Genomic DNA, 20,130 nt, shown 5'->3' on the forward strand with positions numbered 1-20,130 from the left:
CTCTGTTTCATTGAAAGCTCTGTTTTGTGTCTTTTTAAAATTCCTGTTGCTTACTTAATTATGAAGTGTTAAATGTCTCCCTTCAGAAATTGTTCTGCTCTTTGTTAGTCCTATACCTTCCTCAACTTTAATTTACTCTCTCCTTTTCACTTTGCTCTAAAAGTCTCAAATTTCTTTTTATGCCTTTTAATACTTTGGATGAGAATTTTAGGTAATATTTAAGGACCACACATGTAGTAATTATTTTGAGAAGTAATATATTATTTACTTCATATATATATATAATGTTGGGTAGTTGTCTTGATTAATAGAGGTATTTATTGTTAAATAAATATAAAGTGGGCCCTGAGTGGAGTTTAATTTTTAAACTTTACTCTTCAGTGGGTCATTACAGATAGTCTTGAGTCATTATTTTTAAGTTGATCCTGTGTGTTATAGTTGATCTCCTTTGTGTCTTGAAAAATATAGAAAATGTACTGATCATTATGTGAAAGGATTTGGGTTATTTTCTATGGAAAAGAGAACTGAGGAGAGAATGTAGATATACCAAACCACATTTTAAATAAAGACCAGCTGGTGTGTGTATGTGTGTGTCTGTTTTGTTTTAAAGAAAGTAACAGTTGGGAATTCCCTGGCGGTCCAGTGGTTAGGACTTGGCGCTTTCACTGCTGGGGCGAGGGTTCAGTCCCTGGTCGGGGAACTAACATCCTGCAAGCTACGTGGCGCAGCATGCCCCCCACTCCCCCCCCCACCGGCCAAAAAATAAAAATAAAACCCAAAACAAACAGTAAAAGTGGCATCAAATGTAAATATATTTGCTCATTCTCGCACTATAGCCTCCTTATTCTCTCTATTCCTCAGATTAAATGCATGACAAGGGAAACATCTTAGTAGTGGGATGAAAGTATAGAGAAATTCCCTAAGTTATTTAATTTTGTATTGTAGTCCTTTAAATATTTGTCTTTTTTTGTTGTTGTTTTTGTTGCAGAGATGGCATAGAATTTGCTTTTAAAGAGCCTAATCCACAAGGAGAGAGCCATCCACCTTTAAATTTGGCATTTCTTGATATTCTCAGTGAATTTTCTTCTAAACTACTTCGACAAGACAAAAGAACAGTGTATGTATTTGCTAGAAATACTCTATTTAATTTTGTTTTGGAATTCTTAAAGATTAATTGTTATACTCGGTTTCCCTCTCAGATTAGATTAGATTTGTAGGATTGCATTAATGCACAAAAAACTTTATACTTCAGAAATTTTATAATTTAAGGATTATAACTGTTTTATGCATAATACTCCATTTTAATTCTGTGAGTTCCCCTTACAGTGTAGTTGTGGCTTTAGAGGTGTAACTGGAATGCTTTGTGTATTCCTATTTGAGTTCTTGGCTCAGCCTAACTAAGGAAGGAGCATTTAACAGATAATAATATCGCTGATCCATCAGGAGCATCTTAGTCTGTGTCCTGAGCCGTGACTACACTGGAAAGTAGAAGTCCCCCTCTTTTATCTTTGTACTTTAACTACAAGTCCTGTTCTCAACAGGCCATTTAAACAGGATACTTTTATGGTTTGGTCTTCTAAAATGGTGACTTACGTTCTAAGAGAGCCCAACAAATGGAATTAAAGTCTCAAAATCTTCTTTCATCTCTTCCACCCCCACCCCCCAACCCCGGGCTTTGAGGTAGAAAAAGACAGAAGAATATGAATAACTCATAGGTAATGTCTTCTGAAAGCCCACCAGTATTTTGCTTTTAAAGATTGTATAGATCTTGGGGACTTCCTGGTGGTCCAGTGGTTAAGACTTCACCTTCCACTGCCGGGGGTGCAGGTTCAGTCCCTGGTTGGGGAGCTAAGATCCCACATGCCTCGCGGCCAAAAAACCAAAACATAAAAAAGAAGCAGTATTGTAACAAATTCAATAAAGACTTTAAAAATGGTCCACGTCAAAAAAGTCTTTAAAAAGAAAACATTGTATAGATATTATATGAAATTCTAAAGCAGACAAAACGGTGATAGAAATCACAATAGTGGTTAACTTCTTGGGGTTGGGGAGACTGAATGGGAAAAGGGATACAGGGTACTCTGTAGGGTCATGGGAATGTCCTGTATCTTGATAGGTGGTATGGGTTACATGGCTGCATTCATTTGCAAAACTGATCCAACTTTACTGTTAATTTCTGTGCATTTTATTATATATAAATTTATCCCAGTTAAAAATTGCATTGAGGAATTACCTGGTGGTCCAGTGGTTAGGACGCCACGCTTTCAGTGCCAAGGGTCCGGGTTCAATCCCTGGTCAGGGAACTAAGGTTCCACAAGCTGTGCAGTGCGCCCCCCCGCCCCCCCCCAATTGCATTGACACTATTAATTAGAGAAATAAAAATTAAAACAATAAAGACAAACATTTCTCACTTAGCATATTAGCAAAACTTAAGACGTCTGATAACACCAAGTATTGCCAAGGATGTGGAGCAATAGAGGCTTTTATACATTGCTGGTGGCAGAGTAAATTGGTACAAGACCACTTTGGAGATATTTGGCAATGTCTAGTAAAGTTTAAGATTCTCCCTACCTCATGATCCAGTAATTCCATTCATAGGTAGATACCCTAGGGGAACTCTTACACATGTGTAGAAGGATAACTATTAAAGTATTTGACTGTTGCATTGTTTGAATAGGGAAAAACTCAAAACTGACTAAACATCTGTCAACTAGAAAATGGTATCAATAGATTAATATACAATGGAATACTATACAGTGGTCAAAATGGTTAGATTTTTAAAAAGTAAATACAATTCCTTAATTTCATTAAAAACCCATTTAATTGTTCAAATTTCTAGTATCAAATGTCATCAATGACTTTTATTTGATTGAATTGGGATTGAAATAAGATTCACACAATCCAATTGATCTGCTTTTAAAATCTTAAAAAATTTTTTCAAGTTTATTGAGCTGTAATTGACACATAAAATTGTAATATATTTAAAGTGTACAACATGATGATTTCATATACATTGTGGAAGGATTCCCATAATCAAGTTAATTAACATATTTATCACCTCACATATTTACCATTTTTTTGATCAGAACACTTAAGCTCTACTCTTTTAGCAAATTTCAATTATATGGTACTATTTAAGTACACAGTATCATCAACTGTAGCCACCATGTTATACATTAGACCCTCAGATCTCGTTCATCTTAAAAAAATTTTTTTTTCTGACTTCATTGAGATATAGTTGACATATAATACTGTGTAAGTTTGAGGTGTACAACATGTTGATTTGATACACTTACATTATTGGAAAATGATTGCCACCATAGTGTTAGCTGACGTCACTCTTCCAAAATGGTTAGATTTTAAAATTATAATGTTGAGTGTAAAAAGCTAAGTACAAAATGGTGCTATGATGTTTACAGACAAGTAGGTATTAAAACATTACAAATGGGGACAAAAAATGGCAAGTTCAGGTTAATGGCAACCTCTGTGGCTGGAAAGAGGACAAAGGGAAATAGCATCAGGGAAGGCTACTTATCTGGAATGTTCTGTTAAGCTTTGTGGTGGATACATAGTTGTAAATCTCTCAACTAGTGAGTATATTTTGGCTCAGACTGCACATCTTGTGTCAGGCTGGTAAGTTCTCAGACTAATAGCCAACTTCCAGACCACACTTTGATGAGTACTGTACTACTGTGTGTAGCTGAAATATATTTACAATATATACAACTAACACTAAGCAGTATGTTTGTAACTCATCTCTCCTATCCTTTCTCTTATGGTGTTCAAAACTGGTAATTCTGAATTGATTCGAATTAGCCATTATTATGACAGCAAAATTTGGTTTGCACTTTACAGTTAGTTGATGAAACTTGTGTGAAGCATAATTTACACAATAAAGCACTGAACTCTTAGTGTCAAAAGCCTGGGATTTGAATCATGGTTATACTGCTTTCTCATTTTTATGACCATGGATATATTACTTAACTTTTCTTATCCTTTCTCTCCTTATCTGTCAAATGGGGAGAATGTCTCCCTCACAAGACTGTAAGAGTAAAGTTAAAGAACCCAAGAGGAAAATGCCTAGCACACAGTAGTCACACAAATGTTAGTTGATTTTTGATTGCTATATTATCTATAAGTCATAAAATCCTTGTGATACTTGAATCCAAGGGTAGATGTATGACTTCCATCAGGCTGAAAATATTGTGCAGGTAGGGACCATATCTGATTGACCTTTGTATCTATCCCCATTGCCTGGGACGTACATGCTCAACAAGTAATAAGCTGAAATGCTATGAATTATTTAATGTGAGAATCTTGATAGAGACAAAATTGTTCATCAATGTACTGATGAGTCTTAGATTGAGTAGTGAAGTAATATGCCTATGCTCACACAGCTAGGGGTTGGTAGAACTGGGACTAGAACCCAAGTTGTGTAATTTTTAAATCCAATTCTCTTTCCAGAAATATGACTCAGGTTTGTTCTTCTAACAGAGGACTTGTAAAAGTTAGGATAGAACAGAGACGTCTCGAGAAAGAGAACACTAATAATCCTTCAGTTGTTACTGTATGCTTTGAGGAAATGTAGACCCATCAACCATTATTTTCATTCTAATTTACTTTCTATTTAACTCTCATTAAATCATTGTATGTTCCATTATAGTGTGTGAGCCTATAGGAATAAACAAAAAGGAAAAAAAAAGCTATGTCAATTTAATGTATCAAAGCTAATGGTTTCTACTCCTTTTTAAGGTATGTTTACTTGGAAAAGTTCATGACCTTTCAGATGTCACTCCGAAGAGAAGATGTGTGGCTTCCACTGATGTCATACCGAAATTCTTTGCTAGCTGGTGGTGATGATGACACCATGTCAGTCATTAGTGGAATCAGCAGTCGGGGGTCAACTGTGCGGAGTAAAAAATCAAAGCCATCTACAGGAAAACGGAAAGTGGTTGAAGGCATGCAGCTTGCACTCAGTAAGAATATAGTTTATTCTCTTTATATTTGTCCTTTATGATTACCGTAAACCTTAATGACTGAATTGTCATTAAGGGTCACCTTATTTTTAAATTTGAGATATGTGTTGTTAAATAATATCTTGAACAATGTGTCCTCCAATTATGTGTACATGTACTGTTCTAAGCATTTTACATACATAAATGCAGTTCTTACAACTCTTTAGGTACATACTCATTTTTCAAATGTGAAAGCTGGTACAGAGAAGTTAAGTAACTTTTCCCTAAGGTCACACCGATATTAAGTAGCAGAGCCAGGCAGTCTCACTCTAGAGCACCTGCTTTTTTTTTTTTAATTTTATTTTATTTTATTTATTTATTTATGGCTGTGCTGGGTCTCCATCTCTGTGCGAGGGTCCTCTCTAGCTGCGGCAAGCGGAGGCCACTCTTCATCGCGGTGCGCGGGCCTCTCACCATCGCGGCCTCTCTTGTTGCGGAGCACAGGCTCCAGACGCGCAGGCTCGGTAGTTGTGGCTCACGGGCCCAGTTGCTCCGCGGCACGCGGGATCCTCCCAGACCAGGGCTCGAACCCGTGTCCCCTGCATTGGCAGGCAGATTCTCAACCACTGCGCCACCAGGGAAGCTCTAGAGCACCTGCTTTTAAATCACTGCACTATACTCTATGTATAGGGATATGGACTCAATATTTTAGAGCTAATCATTACCTAAGAGATCAAATCATCTAGTTTAAGTGGTGCAACAGATTCAGAGAGGTCCCAACTTTTGAATTTCTGTGAAGAAGAGCATTAATCATAAAGAACTTGATAGAAATACAAGTTGCTGTCTATAATCTTAGGGTTAAGAATACATTATGACACTTGAATCTCTTGGACTCTTAGTACTCCAGGGTTGGTTCAAAATGGGTCTGGGAACTTTTTTCCTCTCCTTAGGAAACTTTAAACAAATTAGCATAGTTGCCAAAATTTGCTTCAGCTGTTATTCCTGAGTAACAAACTACCCCCAAAACTTACGACATAGCAGGGACATGATGTCTGGTGCTTCCGCTAGGAATACTCAAAGGCTGGTGACTGGAATCATACGGAGGCATCTGCATTTACAGATGTATCTGATACTGGCTGTCAGCTGGGACCTCAGCGGGATTGTCTGCCAGGACCACCTTACACATGTCCTTTCCATGTGGCTATTTGGCTTCCTCACAGCATGTGACTGGGCTCCAAGAGCAACTGTCTCAAGAGACAAGAATTCTGGAAGCTGCCAAAGGCCAGGAATTGGCATAGCATAACTTCCATCATATTCTATGGACCAAGCAATCACAGGGCACAGATTCAAGGGAACGGGACATCATCCCCCACCTGTTAATGTGAGGAGTGTCAAAGATTTGGGGGCCATATTTTAATTTTATTTATTTTTTTAGGGGCCATATTGTTAAATTGCCACATGGATTAATGGTTTTAGTACTTTTTGTCCAATAATATAAATGCATAAACTTGTAACTTGTAACTTAAACTTGTAACTTAGATTTGGACTTGATTGGTCATATAGTCCCAACATCCCAGTCTGTGGAGAAATATCTCTTACAGTGTCCCTGACCAGTTAAAATAGTTAGGACTTGATAGCAAGTTAAAATAAAATTTCCTTTTTTTAAAGGAGTTTTTTGTTTGTTTGTTTGTTTGTTTTTGTTTTTAAAATTTATTTATTTATTTTTATTTTTGGCTGTGTTGGGTCTTCGTTTCTGTGCTAGGGCTTTCTCTAGTTGTGGCAAGCGGGGGCCACTCACTATCGCGGCCTCTCTTGTTGCGGAGCACAGGCTCCAGACGCGCAGGCTCAGTAGTTGTGGCTCACGAGCCTGGTTGCTCCAGCGGCATGTGGGATCTTCCCAGACCAGGGCTCGAACCCGTGTCCCCTGCATTGGCAGGCAGATTCTCAACCATTGCGCCACCAGGGAAGCCGAAAATTTCCTTTTTTTAAATAGAAAAGTTATCAAATTAAAAGATGTATTCCCTGCATGCCACTATAAATTTTAAAACGTTCTGAACCTCTAACTCACCTGGTCTACACAGTTAACCTCCTAAGTGGCCTGTTTGCTTACTAGTCTTTATAGTCTTAAGTCCACCCTCCACACTACCACTACATACTTTGTCTAAAACATGTAACTCACCACATTGCTTCCCGTAAAACCTTCAGCAGTAGTTCCTGTCACCTTAGCACAGCTTATAAGACTTTGCATAAATTGATACCTGTCTCTTTATTCAGCCTTACCTTTTGCTGTCTACTCCAGGAGTACTAAACTCTTAGTTTGAACCATATGAAATTACCATTTTTGCAGGTCAAAAATTGCTGAATATCAGCAAATTAGTATGGTTCAGTCATTGTTGTTTCACGCCTCGGTGCTTTTGCTTATGTCCTCCGCCCTGCCTAGGAGACTTCACAGTCCACACAGTATCTACTCTAGTCAGAAGTAACTTCTGGGTAGCTGGCTCTGATCCCTCTCATTGTTCCCATTCTACCTGTGCTTCCCTCTCTTTTAGCACTTACCACACTGTGTTATAATTGCCTGTGTTTTCTTTTTCCACATCTAGGCTGTAAAGGCATGGCAGGGACTGCACCTTACATACCTTTGTATCCTTCTGTTCCAAGCTCTAGCATGTGGAAAGCAAACAGATGTTTTTTGACCTGAACACATTGTATCAGACACTTGGTTAATCAAAATTAGTGACTGAACTTCATTGCTGTTAATTTTCTTTCTCAGCTGAAGAAAGCAGTAGTAGTGACAGTATGTGGCTAAGCAGAGAACAAACACTGCACACCCCAGTTATGATGCAGACACCACAACTCACCTCAACAATTATGAGAGAGCCTAAAAGATTACGACCTGAGGACAGTTTCATGAGTGTCTATCCAATGCAGACTGAACATCATCAAACTCCTCTTGATTATAAGTAAGTACATTTGATCATTTTCTGTACTATAACTTTATTAATTACATAGAAAAAAGTTAAGTTAAAAGAAGAATAAAATTCTCCTTGAAGCACGCAGGTAACATGGATGTTAGCTCAAAGACAACAAGAGGAAGCAAGGCAACAGCAGGAGAGAGCAGCAATGAGCTATGTTAAACTGCGAACTAATCTTCAGCATGCCATGTAAGTGAGAGTGCCTTATTGTCTGAGTACAGGAAGTTCACTAATTCATTTTAACATATTTTAATGTGTGCCTTATCTAAAAATTTCAGCAAACTCTCTAGAGTAACTAAGCTGAAATAATCAAGGAACTAAAAATTGGTCTTTCCAACAGAAAAAAAAACTTTTAAAGTTAAATATTAACTAGTTAGCTAAAGGACTGATCGTAGGTTGATCTGTTGGAAAAGTTTAAATATGAATCCTTGTTTATTTTGGTACACAGAACTATAGCTAAAAATTCAGTTTTGTTACATCTTAATTGATCCCTACCTTAGTTCAGGCCCTCATCTCTCACCTGAACTATTATATTAGCTTTCTAACTCGTTTTCTTCCCTCAAATCTCCCATTTATCCTCTCACCAACCCCTTCCCTCACTCCCCTCACCACCACTCCATCATTCACACTGCCATCAAGAATTGCTGTTCTAGAATAAAAATCTGATAATGTAACTCTTTTCCTTAAAACCTTTCCATGGATCCCCATTGCCTGCAAGATACAGTTCAAACTCCTTAGCTCATGGCATGCAAGATCTTTCTAAATATGGCCCCTGCCTACATTTTAGTATCATATCCTATTCCCTGGCAACTGGTAAAATCATCATAAAAGAACAAGCTCAGGTGTCACCTTATGTGAAGCTGTGGTGTCATCTATGCTCCCATAACACTATGTATACTCCTATTTCTTATAGCACTTACCACTTTGTATTGTAATTTGTTTATGAATTTGTCCCTTTCTCTAGACTGTGAGCTCCTTAAGGGCAGGGACCTCTTTCTTTCTTTCTCTTTTTTTAATTGAAGTATAGTTGATGTACAATATTATATAAGTTACAGGTGTACAATTTAGTGATTCACAGGTTTTAAGGTTATACTCCATTTATAGTTATTATAAAATATTGGCATTTCCCTGTGTTGTACAATATATCCTTGTAGCTTATTTTATACATAATAGTTTGTACCACTTAATAGGGACTACTTTCGTTTCCTGTTAGTGCTCAGCACATTAAAAAGTACTAAGTAAATGTTCATTGAATGAGTAAATGTCCAATGCTAAAAAAAAATTGTAGTTTAATTTTCAAATACTTTGTTTTTACTGGAATCTGTATGAGAGTTTTATAAATCTTTATTAGCTTTGGCTCCAAAAGAAATGGCATATAAGCAGTCTTTAGATGACTGGTACAAAGGGGGAAGATCTGATGATTCTGATTAAGTTTTTTAGTTTGAAAGCTTTGTATTGTAACATAATGTGGTATATGTTTTAATGCTGGGAGATAATAATTGTTACCTTCTTTTTTAAATTTATATTTTGTTTCATTTTATTGGTTTTTGAATGATGAGAATTTTACCTATATTTCTTAAGAAATAATCATTTACCACATGAGTGGTAGTCTATTTAAATTCACTTTAGTTATCTGTAGTGGTGTTAAGAACCTCTACAGACAAGGTATACTTTATCACATCTATAGATTCTGATCCGAGTATGTCTAATATGTTCATTCTCTATACTATCCCTTGATTCTGTCCCCTATTCTGTTTCTATAGCCACATTCCCTTTAATATATGTTCTTATTTCATGCTGAATTCAACAAGTGATTTCTTAGCTTCTGACCAGTCACCAGTCCAAACACTTCAGAATTCTGCCATGCAATCATTTGGTCCTTAATGTCTCCCCTGAAAACTTTCCCACTGGTGCCCAAGATCTTCCACAGCATCTCATTACTCAGTACCATTTATCATTATTCTTTTGTTTGTAGATTGATGGATTAACTTTTTTTCTTCAAGTTTTATGGAGATAAAATTGACATACAGCACTGTATAAGTTTAAGATGCACAGCATAATGATGTGACTTACATACATCCTGAAATGATGACCACAATAAGTTTAGTGAACATCCATCATCTCATATAGATACAATGTTTGTAGTTAGTTTTAATTCTTCTTAGAGATAAACTTCCTCAGGTGACTAAGAAATTATCCCAGTTAAATAATTATTACCAGAAGATCCTTTTGGTTGTTGTACCATAAGTGTTCTATTGCCTGAGACTTTAAAATATTTTTGTTTTACAACAATTGTTCTGTAATGGTATCTGCCCTATAACTGAAAACACTTCCAAATTCTCCCTCCCTCTCTCTCTCTCTCTCTCTCTCTCATAGTTTGTATCACATATATCTTTCTTATACTTCAAATGAAGTGCTGAATGAATTTCTGTTTTTCTATAATATATGGTCCCCAAAGCACACATATCCCCTTCACAGTTGCCTCCACCAAATATAGTAAAATTGTCACTTACTATCCAGAACTCTTGGGAAATAGGGACCATTGTCAACATATTTGTCCAGGTAGTTTGGACTAGACATCACGTCTTGCTATCTTTATCTTTTAAGACTCAACATGGTATCATGTAAATTGTAAGCAAGCATTCAATAAATAATTGATTTTTGAGGTGGAATCTTTAAATGAGTGAGAAAAGAAGGAAATGTTAGCCAAACTGGGGAATAAGAAGTCACCCTCAATTTCACTATTATGTTGACTCTTTTATGCTGATCTGGGCTAATTTGTGAACTTGAAATTTGAGTTTTTTCCTTTTAATAATGTGATAACAGAATTTTTGGTCTTAATTTTTATTTTACTTTTCTATATATATCTCAGTTTTGAGTTTTATAGGATACAGAATGCAAGTTTCAGCATAAATGTTGCTCATTTCTTCCTGAAGGAGAATTAATCTCTTCTTTCAGTATATCTTTATAACACTAGAGGCATATTTCTCTTGAAATATTTATCACACTTTGTCATAATTAATTATCTCTGTTTCCCAGAGTAGACTGTGAGCTCCTTGAGGGCAGGAACCATGTCTTATTCATCTTTTATTTTGCATCCATAGGACACAGTAGAAGCCTGGCACATAGTAGGCACTGTGTGAATGAGTGAGTGAGTGCCTGGTACATTTTAGGTACTGAGTGAGTGAGTGAGTGATGGGTAAAATTAACATTATATGTTCATGAAAATATATGTATTCTGAAAATGCCATTTCTTTGGTCTCTGTTTTATACTTGTTTATTAATTTGTACCCTGCCTACTTTCAAAAAGGATTTGAGGTATCTTGTCTGTTCCCATGTGGGAAATTCTCATTGAGCTTCTAAATGGGATATCAGAACTATCAAGCTAAATATATTGAAGTAATATCGAAAAAACATAACTCCTTAGCATTTCTAGACAAGTGAACATTGGGGTTTTGACATCACTGATGACATGATCAATGCCGAATCATTTTCCCTGACCTTTAATTCCATCATTTTCCATTACACTTGAATAGACAGAGCCACATAGTTGCTGCCAATATATTAATAGTCACAACTTTGGTTCAGATCTTGACCTTGTTTTGTATTTCTCTAGTCGGCGTGGTACAAGCCTAATGGAAGATGATGAGGAGCCAATTGTTGAAGATGTTATGATGTCCTCAGAAGGGAGGATTGAAGATCTTAATGAGGGGATGGATTTCGACACCATGGATATAGACTTGGTAAGATACAATGATTCTGTAGGATTTTCTATTTAGATTTTTTGGAAATTAAGTTGGATATTTACTAGAGGAGAGAAATACTTGCTATGAAAAGTAAGTTTTGCAAAATTCTTAAATAAAATAGTTGCCAGGAGTTTAGATACGTGAGAAGGGATTGAGGAAGAGGGTGAGGTTAGTGGGGGGTGTTAGGACCTAATTTAAGATGATGAACTTTCAGATTAATTTAGGAATACATAGATTTAAAGGATTTTTTTTGCTTAATAGTATACTAAGTATAATATCACCTTATAATTTGCCATCTTTTTACCATTATCAGAATAATGCATTGTTAATATGATCTACCCTGTTATTGAGATCAACTTCCATATCAGATAATAAAGTAAAATACTTAAACTTGGAAATTTAATATATATGAGGGTATATTCTTTGATAATTACATCATATATACAATTAGGGCTTTATTGTATACAGAATGCTTGTACATATTTCATTTTGCCACACAGCTCATTCAGCTTTGTGAGGTAGGTTGAAAGCATTGAGGATATTGAAGCTTAGACAGCCTATCCAAGGAGACAAAACTAGTAAGCAGTAAAGCTGAGATTCATTATAAGCCAGGTCTTCTGATTCCATTTCTCAGTATACCTTGGTGTATTCTCCTTAAAGGGAAGAAATAATTAAATATGGCTTCTCTTCAGAATAGCGTAATTCGGTATCTTGAAAGGAAAGTTGAGAGAGACATTTTTAAAGTAAAACAAAAAAATTGGTTTTCCAGTTTTCATCTTTAAGAATAATTTTCCATGAATGAATTGGTTTTGCATGTTTAAACAGTCTATAGTTTGAATATATAGAATTTGAAATATTGTAGGGTACAATTGCAATTACATGGACCATGTGAACACTTAATGATAATTTCAATATTTTCAGTTACTGTTTGGCTTATTATAGATATGACAATTGTCAACTAACTTCCTTTTTTCTCCCTTAGCCACCATCAAAGAACAGACGAGAGAGAACAGAACTTAAGCCTGATTTCTTTGATCCAGCTTCAATTATGGATGAATCAGTAGGTTTAATTTAAATATGCCTCAAGATTATAAAATCAAAAGTAATAGGCAGTCCCTAAGTCTGAGGTTGAAGAGCTGGGACGATACATTGAGAATGGATAAAAACAACTGGACAGGAGGAAAAGAGGCAGGCAGGAAGGATTTCGGGGTAGGGTTGGGGAGGGGTTATGCAGTGGTGGTAACAGATTCAAAGTGCCTTTGAATCCCTGGCCAACTGGGACGTGATATGTTAAGGAATTTGGACTTTTCCTGTAGGCTTGAGTTACGTATTGAAGGATTTTGAATGAGGGAGCGGCATGATCAGAATTGTGTTTCAGAAAGATTTCCTTGGATAGGATGAATGAGAAGAAAAATAATCATAATAGTCATAATCATAATATGAAGGCATGGTGAAAAATAGAACTTGAACAGAGGCTTTGGTAATAAAGATAAGGGGATTGAGATAATTGGTTATTGCTAGGTATTGTCAATTCTGTTTCTTCTATCAGTCCCTTTTACCATGTTCTCCCTGAGAATGCCTTGGTTCAAATCTTAATAGTTTCTCTCAGACACGCTATGCTCTTTCATGACTCCATGACCTTGTAAAAGCTTTTCTCTCTGTCAGAATTGCCCCTTTCCTCTTCCTCGTAGTGAATTCTTTCTTCAGTAGTCAGTTTGGACATAACCTGCGGAGTTTTTCCTAACCTTTTTAGATAGATACTTTATTCTCAGTTCCCATAACACTTTGTATATACTTCTATTTTGATAACTACCAGATTGGTGTAGTGAAATAAGATATTACACTTCACTCAATAGACTGAACTCCAGGCAGTGAAGATTTTATTCATTTTGAGTTTTGCCTAGCTTAGTAGGTGTTTAGTTTTATTTGTCAAATTAATAAATCGGTTAAGTGCCCTTCTATCTCACTTTTCAGTGTCTACCCATTTATGCTCCTTCTTTCTAACACCTCCTGCCTCACGTGACTGTTGTATCATCCTCTGAGGCCTGCCTTCTGTGCCCCTATCTCTGCCATTCTCTCCTTGCCCTCTTCTTGCCTCATATCTGCTTTCAGATAGCTCTTGGAAGAATTTTGACAAACTAACTCATGCTAACATATTTATATTAATAAGGCCAGCTATTTGAGCTAAAAGACAAATATTTCATAGATCAGCGGGTATAGAAATCTTTGGACAAGCCACCTTGGGATCCTTTAAACCAGTGTTTCTCAATCTCTAAGGTGCATATGAATCATCTGGAGATCTTATTAAAATGTAGGTTCTGCTTTAGTAGGTCCGAAGTGTGGCCTGACATTCTGCATCTCTAACAAGACCGTAATTTGAGTAACCTAGGTGACCTAGGCCTACCCTTAAGTCTGTAGTTTAAGTGCCTATTGAAGTATGTGGTTTCCCTTATAATCTAGCAGTATGTATCTTCCAGTTCGTTAAATAAAACATTTAGGTAGTGATTGTGATGAGGAATAAAAGAGGATCTTTTCAAGCAGATATGATGAAATGCATTAATTCCGCAGTTTATCGAGTTGGAAATTGGTACTAAAATGAATAAGATGCTCCCCCTGCTCTCAAGGGGTTTGTATTCTAGTCCAGCTGTACTATCACTTTGAGGTGAAAAGGGATGGAAGCTAGTATTTGAAAACTTTTGTGCCTGACACTATGCTAGGCATGATTTAGTTTGATCTAATCAGCAACCTTGTAAGAAAGGTGGTGGGATCCCACTTTTACACTCAAGAAAATTGGACTGAAGAGGTGGTTCAGTGACTTGCTCAGAGTTATACAACTTTAGTGTCAGAGTAGTAATTTGACCTGATTTCCTTTTGATTTAAAAATCTCATGCTGCCTCTACTGTGGAAGAAATACCAAGAAAAATATTTTAGAAATTGCAATGATTAACTGTAGTCAAAATTGATGTGGGCAGAGATCTCCTTATTTTTTCATGTGTTCATCTAAAGTCAGGAAAACTGTAGGCATTTGTTTCCTTAGTCTCTTACTGGATTTGCAAAAAGGTGCTCTTCACTTCTGGTTACTACAGTAGTTGAACAGCAATGTAAATGTGTGTATATTTTTGACATTTAACATTTAGGGAAAACTATAATCTGAGTGAGGCCAAAGATAGGGACCTAATAATTATTTGTTATTTATAGAAAAATTTTGGCATTCTTGTGTTTATTGAATATGTTACAACTAAGAGGATAGTTTTGCTGCTTCTCCGAAAATTGGGAAAATGAGCACATGCGTCTGTACCTGTAGTTTTATAGTATTACCACATGATGGCAGCAGTCACATAACTGAGTGCTCAATATCTTTAAAAGTGCAGGTATCTTTAGCTGTCTTTGACCATGTATAAATATTTAAGTTAATACTAGTTTGTTTTAAAGTATACATTAAACTTTACCTCATTATCTCAACAGTCACTTAAGAAGTGGAATAATAGAAATTTTTAAATGTAAAAATCTGCATTTGCTTTTCTACAATAGCTTACGTCTGTTTTTACTCAAGCCTATGATAAATGAGTCATCAAAACAATAGTAAAATTGGGACTTTAAATCCTTTTATACTCAGTTCTAAGATTCTCTAATTTTAAGTGAAGTAACCCAAAGCATCTTACTATAGATACTAGCATCCTAGTATAGATACTAAATAAATCCTAAATGTGTTTTTTGTAACATGTTATCCATGTAATTCAGAAGTGGTAATATGAAAACTCTGAGCAGATCAGTTTGGGGTTGCATATATACAACATTCTAGATTTATGATTTATTTAGTTTCATATTTGGAAACAGTGTCACCATTGGTTTATCCCATTGTGCCAGTGGTTGCTTTCTGCTACTAGTGGGCCAGTATTGTCTCAACACACCAAAGCTTGCTATTGGTACTTTTAAAGTATATGCTTAAGTGGTTATTAATGTTAACACCAGAAACAGGTGTAGCTTATGTTAGCACAGAAAGAGAATAAGTATCACTAATATCATTCTTCTGTATTGAGACACTTATTAGAATTATCTGTAGTATAAAATTGGTAAAAGAAGTGTTTGGTATAATTGAGCTAATTTAACTGTTCTAATAGAAGAATCTACTTATAACCTAGTCTGTACAAACACAGGAGAAAACAAAAAAAAACCTGTTTAGGCCATTTCTAGGTAGGCACTTGGTTTGGAAAGAACTTGAGTTCATCTTCATGCCACACTCTACACTAAAATTGCTAATTAAGATTTTATCCTTTCATTCACCATTAGATCTTCCTTTACCCAGAGTCACAGAGTTATGGCTAGAAGGGATCTTTAAACATCACGTATCACCTAGGCCTCTTTGGTGGAAACATTCTAATCACCCAAATTCTGACTCTAACCAAAAAAGGAGAACCCTGAAACTTGGGTGGGGGCGGGCAAGGGGTGAGTAGTGGTGGTGGTTTTGGTGGATGACAGGTAAGAAATGGGGTACATTAATTCTCTATTGCTTTCATTACTGGGGATTCCAAACACTTTACTTGATAATTTACTACAATGAGCCTGCAATGAGATAGATATTTGTTTTCTGGTCTGAAAATACACAATTCCTTCAATTCAGATCAGAACAATTCATGAGTTCTATGACTTTTGTTAAAGTGAGGTTTAATAATTTACAAGTAATAGCCCTTCGTAATCTCAGTCTTAGCTCATTACCTCTGACTTTAATATCAGTTTTTTACTAGTTTATTATAGTATTTTAAAATATTACTTAATTGTCATAGTAAGTGCTGGAATTTTAATTGAAGAGCCTAACTTTTAGTATATACAACTGAAGGTTATATCTTATTTAATGAACGAGAGGGAGTTGCTCCATTTATTACCTGCTTTTACTTTTTTAAGTTAGTGACAAGTAATTATTAGATTTTACTTAACATTCTTTTCTCAACTGAAATGTAATGAAAAGCATCAATATAACTTTGTTTGCTCAGATTTTACCTTACTTATTTGATTTCTTAAAATTTGTAGTCCTGTTCATTCACTCAGAAAGCTTCCTGTTTTCTACATATTTATATTGTTTTAGGATGTTTTTGGTCTGCATGTTCAAATGCCTTTTTAAAAACTATAACCACTTCACAGTGCAAATGACTGAGTTTGCCATACATCTTGTGCCAGAAGTGTATGTCAAGAAGCACATTCATTTGTTCATTCAACAGATGTCGGGTGCCTATGTTCAGGGCATTATCTAGGCATTAGGGGTGTGTATAAACATATAAATGAGACATGATCTTTGCTTTTAGTTATATTCGTGAGGTAAGTAGCATTGTGATTAGGCCTGATGTTATTTCATTATATGTTAATGGTAATTACAATTTTAGAATTATATATCTGAGGAGAGGGGAATTTTTGAAAGTGATTTTTAGCATGTTATTAAACTTAATATTACCAAGTATCAATGTAATATATTTTACAAAGAAATGAATGACAATTTTAACAAGATTTTTTTTCCTCTCTCTCATTAGGTTCTTGGGGTGTCAATGTTTTAATACCAGTACACAATTAAATCTGTGGTGAAGTCATTTTCTAAGTGGAAGAGGAAATTTTAAAATAAAGTGTGGTAGATACAGTGAAATTCTGTACAGATTTTTCTCTAAGGAGAATATGACGTGCTTATACTTACCAAGATCAAGTGCATTTGAGGGGCAGTTTTGTTTGCCTGAAAAAAGTAAAGGACAAGTAAACAATTTGATGATAAGCTACAGTTTTTCTTAGAAAGTAAATATTTTATTTATGCGCTGTTAGTTGGCTTTTGAATCAATTATTTCATGCTTTTTTTAAAGAAAATATAACAATCTGAAGAGGCATTTGGTACAGACATGAATCCTCTCACATTTATTTACTGGGTGTACTAAGTAATGATGACCTCTGCTGGATTTCTGTTTACATCCAAGAAACAAAGTTAAGGATGAATTTATTCCCCTACCCTGAAATTATAGGATAGAATTGTTTTTAGCATTCTAAATTTAAATGCTTGAAACATCAATCAACAAAGCTTTCTTTTAAAATATTGTAATTGTGGAGAAAAGTAAACTTATAAGCAGAACTTTTACAATTTTTTCATCTAAAATGTATTTTAAGATATTTTTAAAATCCAAGAGCTTCTCTATACTTTTCAGAAATACCCAGATGCAGTGAACTGCCAGAAGGTAACCAGTCTCAAACATGCTTATCCCATTATCAACCCTGAAAGTTTGCTTGTCCTTTAAGATAAAAATGTAATGTTGTGATATTCCTTCCAGTAGTGCCACTGTATTTTGTCTCCAAATAAAAGAAGCTTATTGTAGTATGTTTGCAGAAAAATTCTAAACAAAAATTATACAGCTTATTAGAGTGTGGGAATAGGGATCTAAATTTTAAATAAAATTATATATATATATAAATTGGTGCTGATTTTATAATTGCGCAGTTTGTTTAGTTTTTTCTTACTTTTAAATTCCAACTTAAAATTATGAGGTTTCAGAAATATATTGAAAGTTTAACAATGTTTAAAAATAGAAAAGCATGAGTGTTCATGCTTTAAAATGATTTTTAAATTTGTATTTTATATTGTTTTATCTATCTGTCTTTGCAAGCAGTCTTCAGGTTAAAGATACTTCTAACAGGTTACAGTACATTTCCTCTGTATGTAAATTAGATGGGATAATAGAATTCATAACCCATAATATTCTTTGAAAGCTAAGCTTTAAACTTCATTTTATGTCCTTTCACAAATTAGTTTAAAACAGAAAGTGGCTACTTGCCATTTTGACATCAACTCATTTTGCGAGGCTTAGGCAGCTAGACATCGTTTAAAACAAAATATTAACTTATATTACATGTGTATCTATCTTTTGTCAGTCGTCTCTCAGTTCTTGAGGTATATTATTTTAATCATTCCATGCCTTAATATGCTTGCAATACAAGAATATCTTCAGATGGGTGAATACCAAAAGGCTTCCAGTTCTTAGAGTCAGAAATCAACAAGCATTGGGCTGTGGTAGCCAAAAACCATAGGTTAGCTAAAGATCATGATAAAATACAATTATTTTATTAAATCATGGTTAATAACAAATGAAATCAGACTTGTCTAACAGATTTTCCATCAACAAATATTGTTATGTGCAAAAAAGTATTGCCTATGTTGTTTTTCACACCACTGCATTTACTAGAACTGCTGAGAGGACTGTATATATGATTTTAAACCTAAGTTGATTTTTTTCTCACTCTTGAAAGGAGTACTTCTTTGTGAAAGCAGTTCTTACAGCTTTGTTTTCAACCAGCTAAAAATGTTTTATATATTACTCTAACCTGTTGTCCTCCACATTCTATTGTCCTAATTGTACTGTTTTCTGATTTGTATTTATGTCTTGAGACAGTAACTTTTTGAATAAAAATAAACCTACAGTATGTTGTATGTTTTATCTTTTGTAATTGAAGGAGGAGGGTGGCTATAAATGGTTTAGAAAGTGTACCTGTTATCATATCTTTTAACATGTTTGGGTGGGAATAATTTATAGAAAGCATTGCCATTTTATATTTTTAATAAATCGTATGTTTTTTTAAATGAGACTAAATCCCTAATTGGGTTATTACTTTAAAATAGAAACCTGTGACCATTATTACTTTAATTTTTATCTGGTATGAGTTAAACGCTCTTTAAAATATCTGCATTGTTCATCCAGGATACATTTGAGTATGCCCGCTATATGCTAAGGCATGTGTTAGAGATCTAGTAGTGAACAAGATAGACAGGGCCCCTCCCTCATAGATCTAGTGTGGCAAACAAATAAGGAAAGAATCAAATAAAATAATTAAGCTTGTAATAAGTGCTAGGAAGGAAACCAGCAGGGTGTGCTGAGCTAGAGAGAGAGAGAAAGAGTTTGTGTGTGTGTAAAACCTCCCTTAGATACGGGACTGATGCTTGGAGGTGAGTGAAAGCCCATAATTGAAAAAGAATTTACTAATTGAATTCTTATTGAAAACTCTTAGTCTTCAAAGTGTTAAGATTTGCATTGTACTCTTTAATTTTTTTAATATTTTAAAAAATTTTTGGCCGCGCCACGCAGCTTGTGGGGTCTTAGTTCCCTGGCCAGGGATTGAACCCAGGCCATGGCAGTGAGAGCGCCGAGTCCTAACCACTGGACCGCCAGGGAGTTCCCTGCATTGTACCCTTTTTTTTTCCCCCATTTTTTCCCCAGCTTTATTGAAATGTAATTAACATATAACATTGTGTAAGTTCAAAGTGTACAACGTGAATATTTGATACATGCATATATTGTGCCACAAAGATTAGTTAACACATCTACCACCTCATATAATTACCATTTTTTGTGTATATGGTGAGAACATTTAAGATCTACTCTCTTAGCAACATTCACATATACAATACAGTATTATTAACTATAGTCACCACCCTGC

General features: G+C 35.2%; 1 protein-coding gene across 6 annotated transcripts in view; it reads left to right on the forward strand.

The window, feature by feature from the left end:
- The window catches only part of STAG2 (STAG2 cohesin complex component), a 117,428-nt gene extending 98,312 nt beyond the window's left edge, over window positions 1-19,116 (forward strand). For 5 of the 6 annotated variants that reach the window (XM_082377022.1, XM_082377025.1, XM_082377023.1 and 2 more), the window contains 7 exons: window positions 989-1,117; window positions 4,753-4,976; window positions 7,726-7,915; window positions 8,006-8,116; window positions 11,544-11,670; window positions 12,656-12,733; window positions 17,196-19,116. In XM_082377022.1, coding sequence (XP_082233148.1) covers window positions 989-1,117; window positions 4,753-4,976; window positions 7,726-7,915; window positions 8,006-8,116; window positions 11,544-11,670; window positions 12,656-12,733; window positions 17,196-17,219 — 883 coding nt within the window. In that variant the 3' untranslated portion in view covers window positions 17,220-19,116. The remainder of the gene's footprint in view (window positions 1-988; window positions 1,118-4,752; window positions 4,977-7,725; window positions 7,916-8,005; window positions 8,117-11,543; window positions 11,671-12,655; window positions 12,734-17,195) is intronic. The other variant, XM_082377026.1, reaches the window with a different exon arrangement.
- The last annotated feature ends 1,014 nt before the right edge of the window (window positions 19,117-20,130 follow it).

Source organism: Balaenoptera borealis, assembly GCF_965194805.1.
Source record: "Balaenoptera borealis genome assembly, chromosome: X".
Classification (NCBI taxonomy): Eukaryota; Metazoa; Chordata; class Mammalia; order Artiodactyla; family Balaenopteridae; genus Balaenoptera; species Balaenoptera borealis.